Source organism: Tiliqua scincoides, chromosome 1 (assembly GCF_035046505.1).
Source record: "Tiliqua scincoides isolate rTilSci1 chromosome 1, rTilSci1.hap2, whole genome shotgun sequence".
Lineage (NCBI taxonomy): Eukaryota > Metazoa > Chordata > Lepidosauria > Squamata > Scincidae > Tiliqua > Tiliqua scincoides.
The window spans coordinates 159,562,020-159,588,865 of NC_089821.1; the positions used below are offsets into that span (position 1 = coordinate 159,562,020).

At 42.3% G+C, this 26,846-nt stretch overlaps 1 protein-coding gene across 2 annotated transcripts in view; it reads right to left on the minus strand.

Annotated features, from left to right (window-relative positions):
- Window positions 1-4,254: 4,254 nt before the first annotated feature.
- LPIN1 (lipin 1) overlaps window positions 4,255-26,846 on the minus strand; it is a 46,650-nt gene continuing 24,058 nt past the window's right edge. For both annotated transcript variants that reach the window (XM_066611990.1, XM_066611982.1), the window contains 14 exons: window positions 25,514-25,832; window positions 22,901-22,994; window positions 21,964-22,154; window positions 20,613-20,706; window positions 20,400-20,469; window positions 18,121-18,213; window positions 16,253-16,308; window positions 14,176-14,320; window positions 12,896-13,044; window positions 12,111-12,197; window positions 10,766-10,918; window positions 8,851-8,965; window positions 7,710-7,813; window positions 4,255-6,761 (listed from right to left, as the gene is read on the minus strand). In XM_066611990.1, coding sequence (XP_066468087.1) covers window positions 6,602-6,761; window positions 7,710-7,813; window positions 8,851-8,965; window positions 10,766-10,918; window positions 12,111-12,197; window positions 12,896-13,044; window positions 14,176-14,320; window positions 16,253-16,308; window positions 18,121-18,213; window positions 20,400-20,469; window positions 20,613-20,706; window positions 21,964-22,154; window positions 22,901-22,994; window positions 25,514-25,832 — 1,830 coding nt within the window. In that variant the 3' untranslated portion in view covers window positions 4,255-6,601. The remainder of the gene's footprint in view (window positions 6,762-7,709; window positions 7,814-8,850; window positions 8,966-10,765; window positions 10,919-12,110; window positions 12,198-12,895; window positions 13,045-14,175; window positions 14,321-16,252; window positions 16,309-18,120; window positions 18,214-20,399; window positions 20,470-20,612; window positions 20,707-21,963; window positions 22,155-22,900; window positions 22,995-25,513; window positions 25,833-26,846) is intronic.

Sequence of the window (26,846 nt, forward strand, 5' to 3'; positions counted from 1 at the left end):
TCCGATTCGAGGTGACAGAAGGAGCATAACCTGCAGTTCCGAGGGAGGGGGGAAATTCTGCCGAGATGATATGAAGAGGGAAAAATATTAAAACGCGCAAGCATAAAAGCCCTTCTTAGAGAGGGGTTAGTTAGGGTAACAAAATATTAGGAGGGCTGACCTGGTAAAGGACAAAAACCAAAAGAAAGAGGGGAACAAACTGGGTTAAGATCAGCAAAAAGAGAGGAAAATTCAGCTTCCCAGAGCCTAGTTTGAATTAACTTATAGGCACTGTTGACATCAAGGCCCACTACAGATTCCAAAGAAAGATCTAGAGAATTCAATTTGGAATCAATTTTTTAAAACCAGCTAGACAAAAAAGGGTCTCTTAACAAATCATTAAGGAGGGAGTCAGATGGAAGGGACAGATGGAGTTGGAGCCAGAATTTAAATGTAATAGCCCATGCTATAGTTGAAGGGACACAGCTGTAATCAATCAAGGCCAATGGAGACCTGGTTCGACACCTGAGTTTCATTTGACCTTGATGGGACTTTGAATGAGCTAAGGAGGTAGCTCACAGCTGAGCTGCATTTGCACTTAATGGGACAACAAGGATAAAAGGCAGCTTCAGAAGGACCAAAGGCTACCCTGACCCAGAGGAGACCTGACCTGACCTGACCGGAATTTGACCTTGGACTGTGACCTGGCATATCATTTCGGGACTCTGATTTGGAACCTTGCATTGACTAACTGGCTTACCTGGACTTTGACCTTGGACTGTGACCCGGCATATTGACTTTGGACTGTGATTTGGCAATCTGCATTTATTGGACTGGGACTTGACTCTGACACGTGCTTACTACCTGGGTGAATTAGCACAGGGAAACTAACCAGCCTTAAGCGGGCACGATACCTAGTGGGGAGGAGCTGTGACACAACAGGCTGGAGGTCTCCTCAGGGTAAGAGGATATTTGCCCAATGGAGCTACTCAGATCTGTGCCAGCTATTTAGCTGGCACAAGTCAAAGCAGCCCAGTGTAGGGCATTCAGGCTTGGGAGGAAGGATAGGCTATGATGAAGGCCTGCTCCACCGATCCCATCCTCCTTGGGCCTGATCCACCCCTTGTTCCACCCTCCTCCCACTCAGAAATACCCCCTCCCCATTTCTTCCACCCTCCCACCACCCCTCCGCTGTATTTAGCAATGATGCCCAACTTCTATCAGTTTCAATGTCAGAGCTATGCCATGCACAGATATCTTTTTTTAAAACTAAAAATCTCACTTCACTCCTGAATTTTCAAAACATTTTTAATAGAATTGCAGTTATTACAATATATATTCTTTGCATTCAGCCCATCATCAAAATGAGATATTACTTTGTTTTCTATATTTCATTGCACCAGTGCATACTTATACAGAGGAAATAGTATCCAGAAACAAACTCATCAACAATCCTAAAATTAAAAAAAAAATACCCCTGTACTCTCAAATCACAACAGCAGTATTTGATTTACATCATGTTATGCATCTCCACTTCACATAGCACTGGTGGAGCTCAATGGCCATCACATGTATGAAAATAAACAGGGATTCACTTGCATATTCTAGTTTAGAAGACGGAAGAATATATAAACAGAGCCTATACTGGTTTTTTGTCTGTGCATTTATGGTACATTAGAAAAGGTACCTTTTTCTGTAACAGAAAACCACAGAAAGCAAAGTCATATAAATTTTTTTTTTCTTTCATAGAAAGAATAAGAATCCATTCAGCCATTTCATGCTTCTTGTGTTCTTTGGGAATTCAATGATGCAGTTTTAAATGTGCATTAAACCTGCTCAGCCAAAGTGAAACTATTTGGAAATTGTGTATTTGCAGCCAAATGTTTCTTCTTCAGTAACAGCAAAGCTTTAAAATGTCCAAACCATTCTCCTTAACGCCCATCAACCAGTGTCATAAATATACGTTCAGTGAAATGTACCTGCAGGTTCTCTGTGAGACTACATTCAAAGGTTGCTAGGGTAGCAACTTCAACAGAGTATATGCAGGTAGGACTTCAGATTTGCTTAAAATAGTGACACAAATGTGTTCACTGCAACTGCATTTATTAATAATCTAATAGTGGCTAGGTGTGCTAAGGTTTTTGTGAGATGCTTTACACGAACTGACAGCTTCACATCTTCACTCAGATAACATCACTGTGTTACTTCCCAGATGCAATCATTCTACTATCTCCTATAATCACATAAGACCTAAGTAGTTTCCAGTTCATTTGGAAGGTTATATGAGTACTAGAGTCTTACAAACATTTATTGGTGAAACTGAAAGAGTACTAAAAATATAGTGAAGGGCAATCAGCCTGCAAGACTCAAATGCTTTTTTTCTTCATAAATAAAGATGTTTTTTTCTTCATAAATAAGGCTACAAGGCAACCAAAGTAAAACAGTACTGAGCTGAGACCCACTAATCTGTTGGAAGAATTAAGAACCTCTCGTACTCTTAGAAGTAGTCAACTTTGGCTGGATCATGTTCAAATAGATCATGCCACTGTGAGAACAAAACTATTTTATAAGGTGGCAAGTCTATTTTTACAGTTCAACAATGAGCCATTAAACAATATCAAATAATATATGAACAAGAGGATGCAATAAGAGAAATGTCTCTCAAATTAACTGAGGTTATCCTTGCAGATGCTGCCCTTGGCTTCATGGTTCCCAGCCTTATATTCTTGATTTATAAAGTTCTGAAGTTTAAAACAATCACCTGAAATTTGAAAACTAGAAATTGTGTTCCTTCTTATTCCATTCTTACACAATTTATTTATTAGGTGTAGTATATGGAATAAGGTGTAGGTTTGTTTTCCAGGCAACAAAGAAAGGTTTCTATGGATATATCGCCAGCTGGAGGGGGAACTGCATGTGCAAATGGCATATGAACTGCCCCAGTCCAGTTCAATGACTTGCTAATTGGGTTAGAGGCACTTTTTCAAGTGGATGCTCCTCTTTTATTCAGCAGGGGGAGAGTAACTGGCCCTCCTCACCCTAGTACTGTCTTTTCTCATGGCTGTCTGTTGGTGTTTTACATCTTTTTAGATTGTGAGCCATATTGGGACAGGGAGCCATTAGTTATTTGATTTTTCTCTGTAAACCGCTTTGTGAACTTTGTGTTGAAAGGTGGTATATAAATACTGTTGATGATGATGATGACGACTTGGGCTACACATAAGGAACTCTTTCAGAAATGCAAAAATTCTGCCACAGTTTGAGAGAAAGAGCTGGATTTGGACTGCCCCCCCCCCCCAAATAGCTGATCATAGTGGGATATCAATTAATTTGAAAGGGCTCTGTGTACACTCCTTTGGAGTTGGGACTGCAAGCAACATGACAAGCAGATAATTTGCTTTAGGAAGTGGGCATCTATTCATAGATGACTACAAGAAAAACCCCACATCAAGCATTTACCTTCCAGCTAGGCTATCAGGGAAATAGGCTAAAAACTATTCTTGTGAAAACATTCAGTTCTGCCACTGCAGGCCAGCCTTTGGATCAACCTTAGCACTAATCCTGTAAAACCAGCACAGATTTTCTAAATAAATACATATATTTATGCACATACCTACACTAATAATGAATGCAGGTTAAGTTAATGAATGCACAATTAAACCTAGCAGGATAATCGTTTGGCAAGACTAGATAGCACAGAAGGCAAAGGTGACTTTACTCCATTAAGTTTCATGTAGCCTAGTGAGATTGTAAAGAGCTCACCAATCCTGAAACTAATTTTACTGTCAATGGAAAAAGCACTACTGATGTTGACAGGAAGACAAACTTTGATCACAATCTAGTACAGAGTTAGGCATGCCTAATTAGATCCCTGTATTTCAATGGATTGAGATGCACCTAACCTGCTGGATTGTGGTTTTTTCATCCCAATCCAGATAAAGTCAGTCATGATTTAGGGCACAATCCTAACCTTCCTTGGAACAGGCAGGCTAGCTGGCCTGCACTGTATCCAGCGTAGGTTTGGTGCAGGCTGGGGCATAGCTTGGAGTAAGGAGAAACACTTCCCTTTACCCCAAGCAACTTCTCAGGGCTACTCAGATTTGTGTCACCAATTTAGGTGGTGCAGAGTCAAGCAGCCTGTGTAACACCCGGGAGCAGGTTAGGATCCAGCCCAAGTGCCAGATTCTGGTACTACCCCCCGCCTTGTGTGCCCACCAATCTGCCTGCCGTCTACCCTACCCCTACCCCAGAATGCCCTCCCCACACCCTCCCCAAACCCTTGCACCGGCAGTATACTGCCAGCGCAAACTTACTCCACCTTGGCATGTCTCTGGTGCAGCATGTACCAGCCTCACCTCCTCCCGAGTCAGCACAAACATGCTTTATGGCACATTTGCAATGGCCAGAGCCTGCACAAGGGACTTGTGCCAGCTTGGGAAGGGGGGATAGGATTGCGCTGTAAGTCATACCTAAATTATTAGAACCCAACTAATATAACCAGTAGAAAACAACTTAAACACAAATAACTTAAGTCCTTTACAAAGTTATGGGGCAGTCACAATTAAGTGCAGCTGGATTGAGGCCATTGTATTTACTTAGGAGATACTGAAGTGTAATTATGAAGTACAATAAATAGAACACCAAGACATCCATATTAGATTGGATCTAAACATTGTGATGTTATCACCTGTCAGAATGTGGCTCATACTGAATCCAGAAAGGGTATCTGGGAATGGATTGCTCAATTCTCCCCAGATTGCACTTTCTCCCCTCTCCAGTCATTTCTCTGCCAGTGGGGATTACATCTGGTCTCATAGCCCAATCAGGAAAAAAATGGCAAGGGAGGAGTTTAGAGGACAAACTATGATTACAGGAAAGAGTCAGCAACTCCTTACATGCCCCCCACTGCGCTCTGCATCCCCCAAACTCACCTCCTTGCTTTTTGCAGGATCAAGACAACAAACTGATTACAATATACACATCCGCCACCTTCATATTCAGATCCCCTACGGTTTCTATCTGACAAATGTTATACTTAATCCGATCCTTCCAATAAATGCTGGCAAAAAGAATCAACTTAACAAACATATATTTGAGATATTTGGTATATGATCAGTAGAAGCCTGTGTTTTAAAGATGGCCTACAACTTGTCAAAGCAGTTCTCTGAAAAATTATCTAAAATTTTTACTCATAATACATACTGTTAAATCTCAAACCAGCCAAACATCAAAGGCAACAAAACAGAACCATAACTGATAGTAAATGTGCAAATCAGAGAAATACAGAGTTGAAAGGAAAAAGGGGGAAATTCTCCATGATGCCTGGTTGTGTTATATGTCCTCCCAAAGCATAACAATATAAAGCTGAAAAAAATACAGCAAGATACATTCTAAGAGCATCCACAACCAGCAGAACAGTTGCTATCATGGTTATGGATAGTGCAAATAAATTGTGTTGGCCCAATGTTGCAGCAATGAAGAGTCTATTCAGCAAATAAAAACTGTGTCCTGAAATCCATTTCCTTGCACTTAAGTATAGATACCCACACATGACATATTGTGCATTTAAATGGCTCCACTCATCTTTGTGAATGCACAGAAGGAACACCCCAACAAGGTACAAATCCATGTTTCTGCAAATCTTTCACTGATTGCAGAGCACGTATATCATTCTTATCTGATCCAAGGGTATATGTTCGATTCAAGTATCTATACCTTAGCACCAAAAAAAGAACACCACAAGGCATGTTCTTAAAGGTATTGAAATGCAGGACAACAGGTATGTCCAATTACTGCAGTGGGATAAATCCTTGAATAAGGACAGCAATTTCAGACCCAATTCTTACTGCCAACACAAGGATGGAGATGAGCCAACAGCAGCATCTTCATGCATCAGACAGCATAAGTGTACTCACTGCCTCTGCTCAACAGTACGTGTTGTTTTCTCTACAGTATTTCCCATACTGCTAACACACAGCTTTTAAAAGCCCCTCAAAGTATGCTGACAGTTCCACACTGGTCTATATCATTAGGGATGCTAGAAAATGGAGGACAGCCAATGCAAAGGTGTACAGCTCTAATGATTGCAGCCATGCTACATAAGTTCAGATGTTCTGAAGATAATAGACCACTTGACAGTCATTCAATAGATTTGATCATTTTTTGTGGATCAAATATTTATACTGGTTTTTTTTCCCCTTTATGAAAATGGGTATCTCAGCTCAGAGGCTAAAATTACTGCATTCTTCTCTATCCTGAACAGTTAGGATTACGAGACCCTGGTGATGCCTTCACCATTATCCCACCTTTGATACTGAAGTTAGCATGGAAAAAATTGAAGACTATATAGGATTTGCCACTGGGAATCCTGGTATCATGGCACTCAAAATGTCCTTTCATGATAAGACTATATGGTATATCTTGAGCATGATGCTGGAGAAGAGCTGGGAGTGCAGCATTCAGAAATGTTACTTGAAAGGACAAAAAGAAATTTCTGAACTGACGTTTAACAAGTGTTCACTACATCCCAAACTCCCAAGTGCATGGTCAGTGGCAAAATCCACTTAATTCACTGTTTCAAGGAGAAAACACTTGGTCCTTCTGCTGGGAAAATTCAAAAGCATTACGGCCCATTAGAATGAACATCCTGGTTTTCAAATGGTGGCAATGGTTCCCTCCAGTATGTGAACTGACTGTAGGTGTCAGAGCATGGAAAGTCTGAAGAATGGCTTCGTTTCAGCAAGGGAAATACATGATCTACCACTTCACAGAGTCTCACATACCTGGGAAAAAAACACACACACCAATATATTACTTAGCATTTTTGTACACACTGATCATAAAAATCTCAAGAATTGCAATTAATGTTTTTGCCCAACTTTTAGGATACAATAATTAGTAGGGAAAATACAATAGAACCATAGATCCATTGTGCTGGATACCAAACTTTCATGAAGCAGTAGTCCAGGGGTTCTCAAACTCCTGAGGAGTACAACTCCCAAAGTAAGTTCTTGCAGAGGAGGGGGAAGTTAGCGATTCAATCCCCAGAATTGTGCTGCTGTCAGGGGGCCCAGGGGCTGTTCTTTACTAACACAATTAAGTGGCAGCATCCCAGTTTGAAAAGTTCATATGAGGAAGCTCTTGCTTGCTTCTGTGTGTGTGTGTGTGTGTGTGTGTGTGTGTGTGTGTGTGTGTGTGTGCGCGCGCGCGTGCACACAATCTGGGAGTTAACCATTCATTCCCAAGAGTTTTTGATGCTACAGTTCTTTTGCCTGCCTAATTAAACAGAAGAATATCTTATCACTGTCATAAGATGTGGTGATGGCTTTCAAAAGGGACTGGACAAACTCATGGAATGCAAGTCTATGAATTGCTGCTAGGCATGATGGCTATACACTATCTCCAGGTTCAGAGGCAGTGTGCCTCTTCTTATGCTCTTACTATGTTCCTATATGTCATGCTAAGTAACTACAGATTATTTTTTAAAGAAATGTGTTCTTTTAAAATACTAATTCAAGTAAAGAAAATTGGGAATGCTGTAAGTAGGTACAATTTTTATAAATCAAAGATACATTGCTGGTAATCCTGTTGATATGTGGGTAATCTGAAGTACATTATTGCAATATGATTTCAAAACAGTCCTGTTAATTCTTGTTGTACCCTTCAGCTTCAAAGGGCTTACAAAAAGGGATATTTGGCCCGTGAGACATTAGAAGCCAGTGGATACTCACGAGGAGATGTTGGTTTTTGCATGCTCTTGAATTAGCTCTCCTTTAGGATTAACCGTGAATATTCTGTTTAGAGAAACTCCCACTTGTTTGTATGAATATACATCCTGAGTAAAATGAAAAAAAAGTTAGCTTTTCTGCCAGAACACAAGGCAAAATTAATCTTCATTCATACTAATCCATCAAAATATATAGTTTAGATAGTATATATTCAAAAGCTATGCATACATCTTACTGATCATCTTGTAATGTGTTATATATAATCCTATGTATGTCTACAAAACAAGGTCAACCCCTAGGCAGGGTCAAGACAGAAAATCAGTATACTTCCCAAAGCTTACTGACTTTTCTCTAACACAGTTTTCACTTCACTTTTCCATAACCATATTTAAGTCCATACAAGATTCTCAACACACAAGGGAGGAAACAATGGAAATGATAGGATTTTTACAAAATGGCTGCCATTTCTGATATTAGCCCCTTTTATCCTGAAGATCAAGCAATGTCCTTTGTCCCCAAGGTCCCCCCCCTCTCTCTCTCTCTCACACACACACACACACACACACACACAACCCTATAAGAACACATCCAATTAGCTCAACATTTGGAGAAATGAGTCAAAAAGAATCACTTTTGTACTAATCACATGGAGGTGTTTTGGAAGTGGAAAGAAGAAGCTTGGGCACCCAGATTCAGCATGACCAAGACTGACAAAACATACAGTGCTTGTGCTAACTAACTTCCCTGCTCGTCTTTTCTAATCCAAATGACAAGACCAGGAATTGATAGGTTGGCAAAGGGCCCAATCCTATCCAACTTTCCAGTGCTGATGCAGCCACAATGCAGCCCCAAGGTAAGTGAACAAACATTTCCTTACCTTGAGGAGGCCTCTGTGATTGCCCCTCAACTGCAGGAGGCAGCACGTGCCCCATTGGCACAGCTGCACCAACACTGGAAAACTGGATAGGATTGGGCCCAAAGTCCACAAAGACAAATGCTGTGTACACCCTACATATCATCTTACCATTCGTATTTGTATTTTTACAGGAACTGCTTCCAGTACTTCTAACTAAGGCAGGAACCAGAGTACAGGAAGTTGCCATTTGATGAGACCTGAAGAAATAATCTCATGACTGGTACTTACAGCAGGCCTGTTGCCAAAGGCAGCATAAAAGGGTTCTATGTTGGGGTGAAACAAGTTTTTGATATCAGTTAGACACTGAACTTTAAACTTCTCTGGCTTCTTCTCTATCACTTCTCTGAAATAAACCAGTACAGAAAAAGAGCTTGTTTTAGGAAATGCAGCTCAATCCATTTTCTTAGGCTGTATGAAAGATTTCAACTGATCAGGTTCCAGGAGCCAGAAACAGGATCTAGACCTTCATTTATTACACTCTGGCAAACTACCCTTCATGGGCTGTTTCCACCAGAGTCATTCTGTTACCACTTCATGAACTGTGGGCACAAAGGTGATCTTAGGGTTCAGCAGTGAGTCTTTCTGAGAGCACTAGTCTACAGGCAGTTGTCTGTCAGTGCTGAACCCTGGCAATGGCGCTGCCTCTGGAAGTTTCCTTAAGCTTCCACAGATAGATGACATGATCAGAAACCAGGAGCATAATCTAATCCATTCTTTTAAATCTGCCTCATTTCAATGAAAGAGAGTGAAATTTAATTAGTCCCCGGAAATTATGGGAATTTTAATGTGCCTCTTGGTTGAACTATGATGAAGGGCTCAATCTAAAGTACATATTTCACCTGTGTAAATAGATCTGTGTATTTCTAAGTAAGCCACCACATTGTTCAGAAAGAGGCACAAACAAGGTCTTTGACAGAACCACAAAATCAACGTTGAGTTCTAAGAGCTATTTCACAAATGTTTGTAGTTCACAAATGTGAAAAATCATGACTCAGAGAAAACATTATCAGTACTTGGGAGTACTTGGGTCTGTCCCTTTACGGGGAGGGGCCAGGGGGATTGCAGCAACACAATCCCCAGGGTCGCACTGCTGCTGGGGAAAGAAGGGAGGTTTCTCACTTATCTGAAGCTAGTGATGGGGTGGGGAACCCCAAGGACACCTCTACAGGGCTCTCTAAGCCTGGAAAATAAAGAAAATTGAGATTGGAAGTCACTTCCGGTTTCTGATTGCAAAATTGTGATTGTGATTTTCTTCATTTTCCAGGTTTGGGGGGCAATGCGAAGGTGTCTGTGGGGCTCCCCACACCCCCCAGATCCTGTCGCTGGCTTTAGGTAAGCCTAAACCCCTCCCCCTTTCCCCAGCAGTAGTGTGATCCTGGGGATCGTGTTGCTGCAATCCCCCACCCACACAAGCACTTAGGTGGTTCCCTCCTCCTAAGGAGGACTTTGAGAACCACTGCTATAGACCGGGGTGTCCAAACATTTTGGCAGGAGGGCCACATCATCTCTCTGACACTGTGTTGGGGGGGGGGGAAAGAATTAATTTACAATTTAAAATTTGAATAAATTTACATAAATGAATATATTAGAGATGGAACTTATATGAATGAATGAAGGTCTTGCAGTAGCAAGGCCAGCCTTTCCTTCGCTGCCACTGCTGAATCACACATGTGAAACAGCAAGTAGTGAAGGGAGCCCTCATCCCACAGCTCAGGTGAGAGGTTGAACAGTCATCCTCTTGCTGAGAGCAGTTGCATCAGACCAGCACAGGCTCCAGCAAATCTCTGGAGGGCCAGAGGCTCATTGGAGACTGGGGGCTCCCTGAGGGCATGACTGGGAGCCCCTTAGGGCCACAAGTGGCCCCCGGGCCAGGGTTTGGGTACCCCTGCTATAGACCAATGAGACAATAACTAGCAGTAGAGGCCATGCAGTCTGAAAGTTACATTGGTTTTTCAATTAATGGATGCCACAGGCATACTCAAGCCTCATCTTGTAATAAAAATGAACAATCTTTCTAGGTGAAATGATGCAAATATTTCAAACAATGGAAGCAAACAACAATGGAAATTGCAAACCAACAGGACAGTCACCTCATCACCATCCTGGGAATCTTCTAATGTTACAAGATTCAACATAATTGTACCTGTGGAAAGCTGAGAACAAACTGCTGGGACTCAGCAAGACAGGACCTTGAGGTAGCACTGTTCCTCGCTCATTCACCCAGTGCAAATATCCGCGGGTCATATCTGCCATTCCTATAGCACGTGCTGAACAGTACAGGAACTTGTACCCATTTCTGTTTTAAAAAGAAATAATTTGCTATCATTCATCTTCACAAAAATATTGAAAACACTTTTCACAATCAAACCACGAAAGCTATTTTTTATTTAATTCACAGCTATTATCAGCCACTTTAACACTTGTGGGCTAACACTGCCTTTTAATACCTACCATGTAAGGAATAAATTGTGTGAGGCATAGCAACATAGGGCACAAGCCTAACCAGGTCTACTCAGAAGTAAGTCCTATTTTGTTCAGTGGGGCTTACTCTCAGGAAAGTGTGATTAGGATTGCAGCCTTCCATCTCAGGGATGGCTCACAGCAATATGATGCTGGGGCACCTTGGTAGTCAGGCCCACATTACCACAAAGGCAGCAGTGCTATTCACAGACATGGGCATGAAAAGTCTATTTCCATGCTATTTAATTATACATGAAATTACAGCTCAGAAAACAGGGCTGGCCCTAACTTTAGGTAGTCATCTCAAACAGCAAATTTACCAGCACAATCCTTTGGGGGGGGGGAGTAAAGTGGGAAGCTTTAAATTCCTTTTCCCCTCCAAAGCCTCCCACTCCACTATGCCTGCAATTTCACTAGTGCAAATCTGAGGAGAAAATGCAGGCATGGAGGATACTGCCAGAAAAGATCAGATCTGGCATGTGCCATTGCTTTTGCTGCCTTATCCATTCCCTCCTGCAGCCTCCAAACCCTCCACACCCCCATTCTAGCAGAGCAGGTAAGTCTGGCACTTGGGGTGGAGGTAGGAAAGACAGGGAGGGGTGAAACAAGGTGGGGGAAAGGCAGATTGGGCCCGGGAGGAGGCAGGGTCTGCGGCACTGGTGAGTGCTGTGTCCTATCCCCCTTCCCGGGCCTGATCCATCAACAGGGGTCAACGCAGACTTGCAGCAACTATGTAGGTGGCACAGGTGTGAGTTGACCCATTCTGGCTGCTACAGCTTACCCCAGGGCAAGGGGACAAATTTCCCTTGACCTTGAGATCTGAAATCCAACTGAAATTCCCTTGCAGGATGTAGCAGAAGCCATGCTGGTGCCACTATATCAGCATGGGGGAACTTAAGTAGGATTGGGCTGTTTGAAGTATGTATTTTTTTTGTGGAATAGTAGTACTCTGTGTGCTGATGTCTGCAGAGGATACGAACATTCTCAGAAAAGCCTGGTTTCAGTAGCAGATGAGGTAATATACTCACTGGCTCACTTTATGGTACAACTTAGCAATGCCTTGATGCGTCCAGTCTTTGCCAAGAGTGGGTAAAATATGGCCTAAAGTATCTGACCTGGAAAGAGAGTAGATAAAACAAAACAAAAATAAATAGATTCGAAGAAATAAACTAGTGAGTTAAAACACAGAACAACATTATTTTGTCTTTGTGATTATTTTAAAGCAACAAGAATATTTCTTGTGCCATTTCAATCGTGATATATAGGCAAGTTCCTTACAAGGAATTTTTATATCAAAGAATGAGTCATGGTCAACCTAAATGTTACTGTAAGCATGCAATAGGGATGCCATGCTTTGTTTTTTTTCATAAAAATGAAGAAAACATGAAATGCCATGCTTCAATAAAATGAAATGAAATGCCATGCTTCAATAAAATGTCTGGTCAAATTAAAATGTTTTCAGCAAGCACAGAAAAGAACACAAAATGGTGTCTGGTGAACGTCTTTGGGGACAGTATTTCAAAGACAGCGTGCACAACTTTGGGCCTAATCCTATCCAATTTTCCAATACTGATACAGCCATGCCAATGGGGCAGGTGTTGCATCCTGCAGTGGGGGGGGGGGGGAGCTGTCACAGAGGCCTCCTCAAGATAAGGGAGTGTGTGTTGCCTTACCTTGGGGCTGCATTGCGGTGCATCAGTGCTGGAAATCTGGATAGGATTGGGCCCTTAATTTTTCTTGCTTTGTCAGAAGGTTTTTAAAAATTATTTATAGAAGAGAAACTTGGTAGCACTAAGCCATGATGCAAATATACCTTGTGATTGTGCCATCAATGTCAGAAATAATAACCTTGTCATCCCAGTTCCACAAGTAGATGGTGCCTTCACAGCGACAAGTTCCTTGATACTGAGTTGTTACGCTAAAAATCACATCGTTGGGACCATTCTTAAGATTTAAACTTTTCTGTTAAAACAACCACACACACACACACACAGGGAAAACAAAGTTATAGTTCAAACCACACATGATGACAAACCAGATGAATCATAATAATGTTAAAACAAATTCTCAATGCTGAATAATCAGTGGCCTGGTCTGAAATGTACAAGTCAGAAACAAACAAGTCTCAACAATGAGAATCTTACTGTTGGTTTTAACCTCCTGCCAGTATACTGACTAAATTTCTAAAATAAACATATTTTCCTAGGTTTGCTTTTTCATCCTTGCTGTCTTATGACACAATTAACAAAAAGGAATGTGGCAGCAAGGGGGTGGGGGTGAGTGGAGTGCGATGGCGATGGGGCGGAGGAAGGACAGATCAGCTCTGGGGTGGATTCAACAGCAGTTGTGGCTGCCAAATTCTAGCCCCCTTCCCAGATTTGATCCCGTGGCTTGCGTCCACACAGACCTGTGCCAGCAATTTCGCTACAGCAGGTCAGAGTAGACTCCAACACACTGTGGAAGTTTACACCCTTGGTAAAGGAATGAGGACACATCTGGAACTGTCCCCGTCCCGTCCCCCCACCGCAGGATGCAGCACAAGCCATTTTGGTGTCTTTGCATCAGTGGGGTGGAAAGGATAGGATTGGCTAAATTCTTGGAGCGTCTTTAACCAAAGAGTTTGTTTGTCTTTCTTGGCACCAAAACTGTCAGCACAAATAATTAAACCACTTTATAAAAAGGTTATAATATAACCACTTTATATAACAGGGAGGGCTCATAAGTCAGTGTTAGAGCAGATGTGCTTTGCATATATGACACTGCAGGTCCAATCTTTATTTCCAGATAAAGAATTTCAAGCAGCAAGAGCTCTTAGTATGTAGCCCTGGAAGACTGCTGCCAGTCAGCAGAGATAAGTTGAGCAAGATATCCTAGTGCTTGGCTCCTTATCTCTTCATACCATGGCAAGGGCAGGGGAAGTTTGCTATTTGGTACTGTAAAGCTGCAGTCCTATGCACACTTAACTGGGAGTAAGTGCCACTGAGCACAATGGAACTTGCTTCCAAGTAAACACACACAGCCTTGTATTGTAAGTCGCGTTACTGTCATATGCAAGTTCTGATCATATAAAAAGTTGACGTAAAAATAACTCACAAGCTGTTCTGAACTGAGCCGGAGAGTCTTTTTGTAACCTACTGCAGGCAATAATGAGATATGACTTGATGTTGCTGGCAATGACCCCAGGGCTTGTTTTGATGTTCTAAGTTCATCATCACTTGAGGAAGACTCATCTTTGATTCTGGAACATCACACACACAAATCTTTAGCAAACCTATTTTGGCACGTAGTAAAATGTATTAGAACAACAAAATGCATGAAATGATTTTCTGTACTGCCTCCTGAGTAAAGTCAGGTGTTTTGATCAATTTAGCTGTTATAATTCTTAGTTCTTCATACACACTATTATTTGATTATTCATAACTATTTTTCTCTAGGCCTTTAGGTCTTCATACGTATTATAAAAATTCCATAGACCTATGCATGTACACCCCAATATGCTAATGCAACAAAGAAGGAATTTCAATCTTAAGATAAATATAAAGAAAAATTCTAAAGCTCAGTAAGTATTTAATGGCCCAATCCTATCCAACTTTCCAGCTCCGGTGTAGCCACAATGCAGCCCTGTGGTAATGGAACACATGTTCTCATACCTTGAGAAGGCAACAGTGACTGCCCCTCTACCATAGGATGCAGCGCACACACCCTTGGCACAACTGCACCAGCACTGGAAAATTGGATAGGATTGGGCCCCAACTCATTAGAAAAAAACCTGTAGTATGCCTAATGGAACTTTCTAATAACCATCTATTTTTCATCCAGAGCTGAATTTAAATGATTTTTTGAATTTTTCTCTTTGAACAGATACAATTAAGTCTCACCAACTTGTCTGCTTGTATATACAATGCTAATTCAAATGAGTCATTGCTGAATGTTTGAAACTTGACAGAGGAAGAACCCTGGCTTTGTACAAGGAATGGTTTAATGACAAACAGGACTTTCATCTTAATAGCTCATTGATAAGTCCTGCTGAATTAGCAAAATAACTGTTCGAACCTGATGTTTCAACATCAGTTTAGCAATGCTTTGCAATGCAGGCAAAAGCTGCCTCCCAGTTCTAATGACAGAGTTCATGCAATAGAGGGAGAGACCCTTACCCTCTTAACATCCCAATGGTGAGCATTTTGCTAATAGGGATTAGGCCAGCATTTGAAGCAGGTGTGAGTACTCTGCTTGAATTGTTTCAAGCACAGTAAGCTTCAAGAAGTCCCCCCACTTCAATTCTGCTCACAACCCTGCCCTCTACTAACTGTTACCTCACCCACCAAAATGAGGCTCTTATGTCTTTAGGGGAGGTAGATAAGGTAGCAGATGATGAAAGGTTCAAATGTGCACTCTTCAAAGTTTGAAACCAAGTGCCTACAGAGTCACTTCAAGGCTTTCTGTGTGTTCAATTTTAATTGCATTCAAGGGGCACAGCTCATTTTCAGGACAAGCACAAAGCAGGTTACCTATCTCAATTTGCTAGGTTGTGATAGCAACCTTATGTTTACCCCCTGGATCATTTATTTATCCCCCTATCTATTTGTATAGATAAATAAATAAGAATTATCTATTTGTATAGATAATAAATAAGCTGGATCATTTATTTATCCCCCTATCTATTTGTTTTGTAAATCTGGTTTCAGCACTTCTAATGGTGTGACTAGTGATTTCTAAACTACATCCTAGAGGACATCCACAGTTCTTGGTCATTTGACTCTGGTTGAGGTGTTTGTTTCCAGTGAGTAAGATAGGGTTATATTCTTATATCTTACTGAATACAATGGGCTTACTTCAGAGTAAGATAAATAACACTATTTTCAAACACCCCTACTTGAGTGTATAAGGCACTATCCAAACACATCCGCCACCACAGGGAGGATGTTGACAGCATAGCAGCTATTATTAAGAATTTGTCACATCCTCAGACTGAGAAAGGGACTTCCCAAAGGGCAAACCTCATGAGGCCTTTACATGGTTTGGGCCTTTAAAAGGATCTGGTGCTTTGTCACAATGCATTCCTATGCATGTCTACTGAGGATTAAGTACTATTTTGCTCAATGGAACTTACTCCATATAGGCATGTATAGGATTGCAGCCCTCTGAAAGCTGAAAAGCACATGATTAATACCTGTCTGCAATGACCGAATCTTCTTTTCCACTCAGACGTTGAACTGGCTTGGTTTCCTATAAATGAAATATACGAAGACTAAGAATAGGATACATTTTGAAAACAACAGACATAAGTCATGTTCAAACTGTCCGGGTGCAAGGAAGAGATGAAACTGCGTCTCACGGTCACTCTGACTTTTGAATGGACAAATGGACAAAGCTCGAATGAGTAAAAACTGTGGCATGAGCCAAGACTAAGGTCCATTCTTACTGATGGACAATTGGTACTATCTAGTTAACATCAGGGTAAATGCAGAAGAGTAGCTTTGGGTTTGAGGAAATGCTTGGAAGTGCCCCTGGTATACCGCCCCACATATGCCCCCCCCCCCACAAGAATTGTGAGTTACCTTGGAAGCACCAGGGCTACTCATTTTTTCCCCTACTATGTACTTCCTGGGAATTGCATCCTTCTTCAGTATTGTTACAGAGATTTGTGAAGAAAAAATTGGCAGTTTCCAGTAGTGGGTGCCATTCTTTTCCTCCCTACAATGCCACAGAATGATGCTACATTAGTGGCATTGTGTGTGTGTGCGGGGGGGGGGGGGAGAGAATAGCAACCCTCAACAGCTGGACCAAATCCTCCCACATCATAGAAAACCATGGGCAGATGTCAGTGGTGAGTTTTATTGACCTCTGGGGCCCTGGCAACTGCCTGCCTCGTAGTGGCTAGGCCTAGTGCTGCATGATCACAATACACATATGTGGAAATGTAGGCATGGCTAAAAGTCACAGACAAACTCTCCCCTGTATATTTAATGAAGGAAATGTCTATCAATTTGGATAACCACTGCTGGAGACAGAGTGCTTGGTGAGATGAAACCTGTACTAAATTAGCAAATCAATTCCACAATGCAGAATTCAACTTAAAAAAAAGTTTCTGGTTCTTACAGCTCTAAGGGTAATTTTAAAACCATGTAGGCAAGACCTGACAAAGGATGCAATCCTATTCTGTGCTGGAACGGGCAAGCCAGGAGGCTTGCACGGTATCCAGCACAGGATAGGGGCCAAAAGTGGCTCAGCCAGAGGCAAGGGGAAACTTTTGCAATTGCTCCGATCTCCCCAGGAACTGGGGTTAAGATCTGGCATAACTGCCAGATCCCAGCCCTGCCTCCTGCTCCCTGCCCGTCCCTGGGGCCGCCTGCCCAAGAACGCCTCCCTCCCACCTCCTCCCTGCCCCCCGCCTACCTCAGATCCTTGCGTCGGCCCATGTGGGCTGACGCAAGCCTCGGTGCCTCAGTCGGTGCAGAGGCTTGTTCCAACCTCCACAGGCTGGTGCGCAGAGGCGTGCCTGCTTAGCCAACTCCCGAAAATGTGCTTGCGCTGGCCCAAGCCCAAGTCAGAATTTCACCCAAAGTCTCATAAGCCAGTGGGGTATATGAAGAAAGTTTCTAGTACTTGGGCCAGAACTTCAATGCCCTGCATCTTTATTTACTTATTACAGCTACAGTTTGCCATTCTTCCTTCATGGTTCTTAAGCCAGCATATATGGTGTTCTCAGACAACCTCTCATCCAAGCACAGGCCAAACCTAGTTTCATCAAACTATGTTATGCACCCTCAGACCTGGCTTATTTACAGCTCCTTGATACTCCTGATATTTTATTATTTTATTTTAAATATTTTATTTTTATACAGAATTTTACCTGCAATTTTTATCCATAAATCTGCACAATTTTATATGAGTTGCAGAATTCAGCTGTCTTTCTGCACAGTTTGGATTGCTTGGGTGCAGAAATGTGTGTTTTTGAAGCACGGGCTACACATGGCTCTGAATAGATGATGCTCTATGGTGGGAGAATAATTCAGTCCAACTAGTTTCCAGACTTACCTCTTTGATAGCGCTGTTCCTCCCTCGCCATGAAAACCACCATCTTCCACCTTTTTTCGGCATCTTATCCCTCATTATAGAATCCACAGTGGCCTGTGATAAATGGATGGGAACATAAATAATGGAACAGAACAAAAAAAAAAGCAATAATCCAACTCATGCAAACAAATGAGGAAAATAAAACAAACAAACCACACACAATTTAAACTCAGGCAAATAGAGTAAAAGGAAACATACTATCTGTGGACCACAAATCTTATCAAAGCAAAACCTAATGGTATCCAGAACTGCACTGAAGTAACTCAAACAAGAACACTTAGGAAATTGGAAAAGAAGGGGGGAAAAAAAAGAAAATGGGGAACAACCAAAAAGAAAAGCATAATATGATGTTAGTATAAGGCATAGGAGAGGGGAGAGAAAGAAGTGTCTACTTTGTTTAATAAAAATCATAAGTGGGATATTTTGGTAAAGGACAGGGGTGGACTTGCTAAAAACTAATTAAACGTAGCAGGTTGGATTAGCATTTCTTAAAGTCTATTTAGTTGAAGAAACAGGTTAAATAATGTAACTGAATCCATAGAGCATCCAAATATCCATAAGCCAATGATGAAAAAAGATAGAGAAATGTCTCTAACAACTGTTGCAACAAATATTTATAAGTACAGATACATATTGTCCTAACTAAAGCAAAAATCTGAAATAGTAACTTTGCACTTCTGTGGTCGTATATTAGTCTAGCTATAATTAATAGTCCCATTTATTCAAATGTACTCCCAAGCCATTTGGATGAATTCTGAAAAGGAATACTTTTTTCTGGACTAATTCAGAACCCAATCTTGAGCTCGGCGCGCTGGCTTCCTGACAGCACGCACTATCACAAACGTGCCATAAGGCACATCTGCGAGGCTTACGACCCAGCCAGCACCTGTGCTAGCCCAGCACTGGCTAGCGCTGGGCTAGCGCCGGGCACGCACCATCCTCTGCTGCTCAGCGGTCTCATAGACCGCTGAGCCGCAGCATGGTAAACGGGATGGGGAGGGGGTGGGGAGCAGGCGTTCCGGGGAGGAGGGAGGCAGGCGGAGGGTGGAGAGTGGGCAGGGGGGAGGTGTGGTGGGGAGGATGTGCCGGGGGGGAGCGAGCAGGGAGGCAGAGAGGCAGTCCATTGGTGCTCCGCTCCACTGGATCCTGTCTGTTTCAAAGCCCATTGTGGGGCTGCTTCCCTTAACCGGGAGAAGGAGATGAAAGTCCCCTTCTCCCAAGCTGCCGCACGCAGTAGCCTGAGGCATGCAGGATCCGTTGGCAGCCATTTTCAGTGCCACCGAAGCTGCGCACCCTGGGTAGCTCAGGATTGGGCTCACACACATACATGTTCATTATCTGAAGACTGTTACATAAGTGATGACCTACATGTGTGAAAGGGTCATCACTGAAGAATAAGGTTTTCTTCTCTCATATCCAAATGTGTTTCAAATGTGTCTACTTTCAAGGTGGAAGTCATCAAAATGCACAACAATAGTGCACAGAAACCAAGAGATGTACATGCTTGTGTGAAACAGCTCTAACTGTTCCATTACAAACAGTGGCACAGAAAAAGAATGTGGCACATAAAGTCCAAAAGTACAATTCAGCCCAAGGTTCCAGTAAATCCTAAATCAGTATTAATGATAGCCAACGATTAGTTAATGATTCCTCTCCTGCGCCAGAGCCTAATAAAAGGCAAGTGTTTTTCCTTTGTTCCAGTATCTGTTTGTGGAGATTAACCTTGTCTTATAAATGTATTTGCAGATTTTTGCACATTTTGAACATTAAAAATAAAAACAATTGGATATGAGAAGCTAAGACAATTCTTATTACTCATTTATCAAGTTTGCGAATAGGAAGATTACCAAAGTAGAACAGCCACATGGCTATGCAGTGTGTTTTTCTGTATGCTAGTCACGAGCAGGGGTGGGCAAACTTTCAACTTTACGGATCCTGGCCCCTTAACAATTGTATAGAAGAGGGAATTTCAGCAGGCGCAACTTGTCATATCACAGATGACAAGTTGCACCTGCTGAAATTCTCTTTCCGACACAATTGTTAAAGGCTTAGGATCCCTAAAGTTGAAAGTTTGCCCACCCCTGGTTAAGAGGATGGGGAAGCACAAAGCTGTCGGGTGTGATTTTTAGTGTACACTTGCACTGTCAAGCATATGGCCAATGCCTCTTTGTTCTTCCTTGGAAGCAGAAAAATGCACCTACTCTCCTTTTCTCCAGAAAGGCTCACATGGTCAGTCTCACCTTTGGCAATGGTTTCTGGAATGCTTGCATCGCCAGCAGGAGGGGAGCTGCTGTAGTCCAGTTGTAATATCTAGGAGGTCAAAACAATTCATGTAACATTGTTGGAGGTGTCTGAAAACAGTGTTATTTATTTTACTCAGTAGTAAGTCCATTGTGTTCAGGTAGCTTTTGATTTTCAGCAAAATACATTTCTTGCTACTGAGCTATACTTACTTGTTTCCAATCTTCACCACAAGGTTGGGGTCATCAATGAGTGCTGGATTGTCTACAAACTGCTGATATGTCACTTCATGTTCTAAAAACATTTCTGTTTGGAAGACAAATAAAATGCATGAAACCCAATAGGTGACCCAAGTGAGCACTGAACAATACAGCAGTCAACCCTATCCCTAAACTACTACTAGGGATAGGGGAACTAAGGAAGATCAACTTTAAAATAATGCATCCTTTAGAGAGGGATAAGGAGGGTTTGGAGAAAGTGAGGACCTTTTGTCATTATTGACAGTTGTCAAGGCACTGATTTGCTATGTGATTATCCTTGAGCCAGGCAGACTTGTCTCATGCAAAGTGAGCTAATGTTATTATTGTTATCTTGTGCAGAGCCCACAAGAAGTTGGTGGCCTGTTGAACATCGGGACCTTCTCAAGGACTTAAAATATGTCACATACATTTTTGTAATATGTAAGCTTTACTACTACTACTATGACAACAACAACAACAAAAGGGGCAGGAGGGAGAATGCTTTTTCTGAGAGAGAACCATGCAAACAACAATCCCTTAACAGTGCTAAAGAGTCAAAGGCTACACTCCTATATACTTATCCAGGATCAAGCCCAAGAGAAACTGAACAGCACTGATTGATTGGTGTTTGTAATCTCTCTCTCTCTCTCTCTCTCTCTCTCTCTCACACACACACACACACACACACACACACACACACACACACTGTGGAACCACTCTGAAAATCTTTAAATGGATGAAACAGACACACAAGAATAAACATTCACACAGCACTTAAATTAAAAATAATAATAATAAGGCACTAGGGGAGGAGCAAGATGGACAACTGAATCAACATTTGAATTGCTTAGTAATATGCCTATCAATGCACTGAGAATATGGAGAGAAGCCAGCTCACTCCACAAGAGAAACAGCCACAGTGAACCCTAGTTAAAGATACACTATACCGGATACTGGATACACTATAAACATGGCTAGGGTGTTTTTTTCCTCAGTAGCAGAAAACATTGTTTCTTATATAGCAATCTACCAAGAGCCTCAAATTTTAAATAAAAAGGCAATCTTAATGGCAATACAAAAGCCCAATGGAACCAACAATAGAAGATGTCAAAAACCCCTCTGATATCACAGGGATAAAAATTACAGTGTTTCAAATTCATCATTTAACCTTACTTGTAGCAAACAATGGACATTCTTTATGAGGTAATGGTCCATTGTGCCATAGCACTCGATAGCCACAAGAGGTCACTGTGCGGTTTTCCAGAAGCAAATCTGAGTATTAAATGGCAAGGCACTGTCAGGATGTGCAAGTACATTTGCAGACCTTTAGATATTTCTTTGTTGTCACTAAGTCCTCCACAAAGTGAAATGGCAATGGATGGCAGGTCTCTTATTCCATCTGAGGTGCTCTCTGCCCCACTGTCAACACCTGAGCTTCCAACCGACTGAGGGGACTGATTAGCTGAGCGATGTCCATTTTCACTTGTGCTTTTTGAATGGGCAATCTGTTCACCACTGAAGAGAAAGAAAAAAAAAACAATTAGCTGCCCCTACTACCTTTCAACTCATACAATTCACAAATGCCCTTATCTCACAAACAAAAAACTGCAATACTCTCAGCTCCTGGGTACTGCTACTGTATCAACCAAGGTGCTGATTATCTCTAATTTTCTATGATTAGTTTTCAAACAAGGTTCGTTTTCTGTTTACTTGTACACATCTGACAAAATGTGTTTTCCAGTACTTCTAGGTTTTCATTCCAATGTCTTTGGAATTCTCATTTATCAGATCATGTACAGTTCATAACCCTGCATCCCTGAGGTTCCACTGCAGAAATTTCTTGCCCTCATAATTACATAGATAAGTAGGGTGATGACAGCTGTTTCCTATGATGCTTTATAAGCAGAACAAGTTGCCCTGCCCTATCATGTCTACTTTTTCTTTAAACACAAGGCATCATAATTTAAAATGCAAACATCTGTCCCTGAGTTTTGTTTATTCCTATAACTGCCAAACGAGGACATGACACCCCCCCTAAAACAACCACCAAAACAACAATGGCAACATGAACTGGTAGAATTAGATTCTCTGCATAACTTCTCTCTTCCCACTGAAAAACAGTACAATAAAAAGATACAACATCTCCACCAAAGAATAAACACTACCCTAAAACAGCCACAACCACCTGAAAACTGTCTCCTTGTGCATGTACATTACGCAGTAGTGAGACCAGAGAGGTACATAATTTATACTGTGCATACTTTTTAGGAAAATAGAGTGCAGCAACCTCTGGATCCATGCCTGTGAGGTCATCTAAATAGACACCATCAGCACCAAGATGTCGGCTCCGCTTATCTGTGAAACGTAGAATAAATTTTGTTATTACTACTCCTACCACCACCACTAAAAATATATATTTATATACTGCTTTTCAACCCAACCTCCCCCCTGCCCAAAAGTTCACAATGCAGTTTACAGATATGGTTTTCTGTATCCCAATGCCTCCGAATCTAAAAACATGCAGAAGAGACACTGAATTGGGGTGAAGAGAGACAGGAACTCTTCCACTGCTAAATATAAGAACTACAAAAAGAGCCTCTTTTCCTCAATTAGCAGGGGAAAATATGAAAAGAAAGCACTCTAGACAAAAAATAGTCATTTTTCCCCCAGAAGAAGCCCCTGATTCTGTTGCCTCTTACTTTAAAAAACAAAAATAAGTGCTGTGTCAGTCAATTGGAAGACATCTAGTTTACAGGACTTCTCCAGCAGCCCAAATCTCCATCAAGGTCACCTTCACAACAGAGCTTGCCCTGGTGTGTGAATGTGAATCTTCCCTCCATGCTAGGATATTATCACAGAAGCTAAGGAAGACATCGCACAATTGTCTCAAAACTATTAAGAAAGGATGGTAAGTCAGAAATTTTGGGTGAGAGGGTCAACCAATGGCTATTAGCTGTGATACGAGCTAAGAATGGAACTGCCATGTGCTAACTCGCATTTAGCTAATGCGGGGGCTAACAGGTGAGGGCTGCCACCACTGCAGCCTCCTTGTGAACTTTCATGGGGCTGTCAGACTAGCCTGTGGGAATCAGAACTATAGGGCCCTTTAGGATGATCCAGCAAAACAATTTTCAGGCTCTTAAAAAAGTGAAATTTTCCTCATAGGGAAGCAGAAAAGTACAGTGGAACACCTATTGCACTGTGGGTAGAAACTGCCTTACTAAGGCAGACTATTGGTCACCTAACTCAGCACTGTCAAGGCTGACTGGCAGCAGTTTTCCAGGGTTAAAGACAATAATTTTTTTTTTGTCCTGCCTGGAGCTGCTGGAACTTGAACTGGAACCTTCTACATACAAAGCAGGTGCATTAGCTCTGGGCTATAGCACCTCCCTAAACCCTGGTGGTGCAGACTGGGGTCAGCAGAGGCGGCACAAACCATTCATTCCATGGAGAAGAGCCACTTAACAACTGAGAGCCCAATCCTGTGCTTGGCGGCACGTCTCTGTGCTGCCAAGCACAGTCGCAAACGTGCCGTAAGACACTTTGCAAGACTTACCGCCAGGCTCCTGCCTGTGCTAGCCCAGCGCCGGCCAGTGCTGGGTTAGAGGAGGGAGGTTGCCCAGTTTCCGCAGCTCAGCGGTATCCCAGACCACTGAGCAGCGGCATGGTAGGCAGGGGTGGGGAGGAGGCGTTCCAGGGAGGGGGAGGCCGGTGGGGGGCGGAGAGAGGGCGGGGGAGTGATGGGGGAGTGATGGGGAGATGTGGGAGTGATGGGGAGATGTGGCGTGGGGAGGAGGCGGGCTAGAGGCATGCTGGGGGGGAGGGAGGTGGGTCCATGGAGCTCCACTCCGCAGGATCCAAGGCGCTCGTGTAGGGCTCCACACCCTGTAAGAGTGCCTTTACCACAGGTGAAGTGGGTAGCCCCATTGCGGGGCTGCTTACCTTACCTGGGAGAAGGGGATGAAAGTCCCCTTCTCCCAAGGGGCCTCCCACGGTAGCCCGGGGTGCACAGGATCCGGCGGCAGCTGTTCTCGGTGCCACCGAGCCTGGGCGCCCCAGGCAGCTCAGGATTGGGCTGTGAGTCCAGTAACACTGCAATTCAATTGTCCAGTTTCACTGACTTTAATGCACTAGTACTCAAAATGGGCATTTTATTAGAAGAAAAACATAGCTATGTGGGGTGGAGGGAGTAGGTCAATTACATACAACTGCTATATATCTTTTCATTCTATAAATGCTGAAGATCAGCAAGAGTTGTTAGAGACAATTCCATTGAATTCAATGTGGCTTACGAAAATGCACATAGGGTTGTGCTGTAAGAAATGTTTTCAGCAGGCAGTTGCACATTTCTAGGTCACCTAAATTAAAATTTGAGACAAGTCTAGAGATTTCTGCTAGGACAAAACATCCAACAGAGTACAAGGAAACTAAAATATGCTTTGATATAAAATGGCAACATTTCTTAGGAGATCTGATAAGTGTCTCGTTGCAACTGAATGTTCTCTCTGCCAATTTAGAAGTACTGGCACAAGTCCAGGCAGCTCCAGATTATCTGAGTCCAGGCAGCTGGACTCAAATAATCCTTCTCAAATAATTGCTCCTCCCCTTCCTCCTAACTTTGCTACTTAGGACAGGGTTAATGAAGAAATCTCCTGTTCTTCCTTTGTCTTTCAGAGAAAGGTATCTTAATAAATACAGCCCTCAGTTCCACTACAAAGGTGGTTACAAGATGTAGAATTACTTTTTTCTGGATATCAAGGAAGTTACAATTAGGTTCTGTCTTCCAAACCCCTTAAACATTTACAGTACCTGAGAGTGCAAACAATGAAAAGACAGCCATACAAGCACTGGAGTGAAAAGAGCAGCTGTTATACCTTTTTTCCTGGAGGGAGAATCTGTTTTGCTCCCTTGCTGCATCAAACAAGTTGGAGCCTGTTTTATTTCTTCATTTGCAGGGGGTGGAGGTACAGCTGCCCCTATAGTTTCTGTGTTGGGCTCATTTATTTCGGCTCCTGACGCCCGAAGGTCAACTTCTTCCACGATCATCACAGTATCATCCTGACTAGGGAGAGGGACAGGAGACATGCTACCAAGCTCTTCTGTTGTATCACTCAGAATGACTCGAAAGTGGGTGCTGTTGGACGGATTCACATTCACTGCAATGGGTTCTTTTGGCTTAAGCATAGAAGTAGACTAGAGAGGACACATAAAACACATCAGTTTAGAAAATGTTCCCTGAAGAAAAGGTGTTAAACTGAATGGCGAGAGACAAGCTAAGCAGGGTCAGGCCTGGTTAGTACTTGGATGTGAGACCACCTGGGAATACTGGGTGCTGTAGGCTTATACCATAGTCTTTCGAGACTGAAGGTTGCCAACCAAGCTTGCTGTTACGTGCCACTCTGCACACGTGCTGTTGATATGATACTCAAGTCAAGAATTAGGATCTGGTCATACAATATACAATGAGATACCCAGTTTGCCACTGAAAGCAGGAACACAGCCAATTCCAACTCTCTGAGGAGTGTACCTTAATGAGTCATATGTTTTACAACAACTGTTTGCCACATTCACATCTTGCATCATTATGTATATACAGGTACTTGAGATTTTTTAAGTGTATGCCTCAGAAATGCAATATATGAAAAGTCCCTTGGTTGAGATAGTATACAGTGGATTGTAGGATGCAAGCCCTTGCATTCTCAAGTTTCATTTTTGGAGTACCTTCTTTGTTTACCCTGTAATCCAGTGCTCCGACCAGAGAATAGTGCTGGGCAGGCTTGCAAGAACCACACAAACATGGTGGCCATATAGATATATTAAAGTTCTAAGCCCAGTTGGGCTTGGCAGGAGGCCAAAATTCTAGTTTCTCTCACATTCACCAGAATCTTGTCATCTTTCACAGTCTCACTCTAAGGGGATCCAAGCAGGACTGGGATGGTGGAAGGTTTTCTAGCACCATCAAGATCCAGAATAAAAGAAAGCCCTTGAGAACTTTTCTCAGAAGTTGTGACAAGGTCAAAAATAGAGTAAATATGTTGGAATACTAATTTATTTCAATGTTATTCATAAATGTGTCAAAGCAGATTACAAAAGTAAGAACAGAAACAATAATAATATTATGCAATAAACTGAAACCCTAACAAAACAAGGAAAATCAGTGCAACAGAAACAAAACATAATACCAGAACCAGGGGACATCCACTAAAA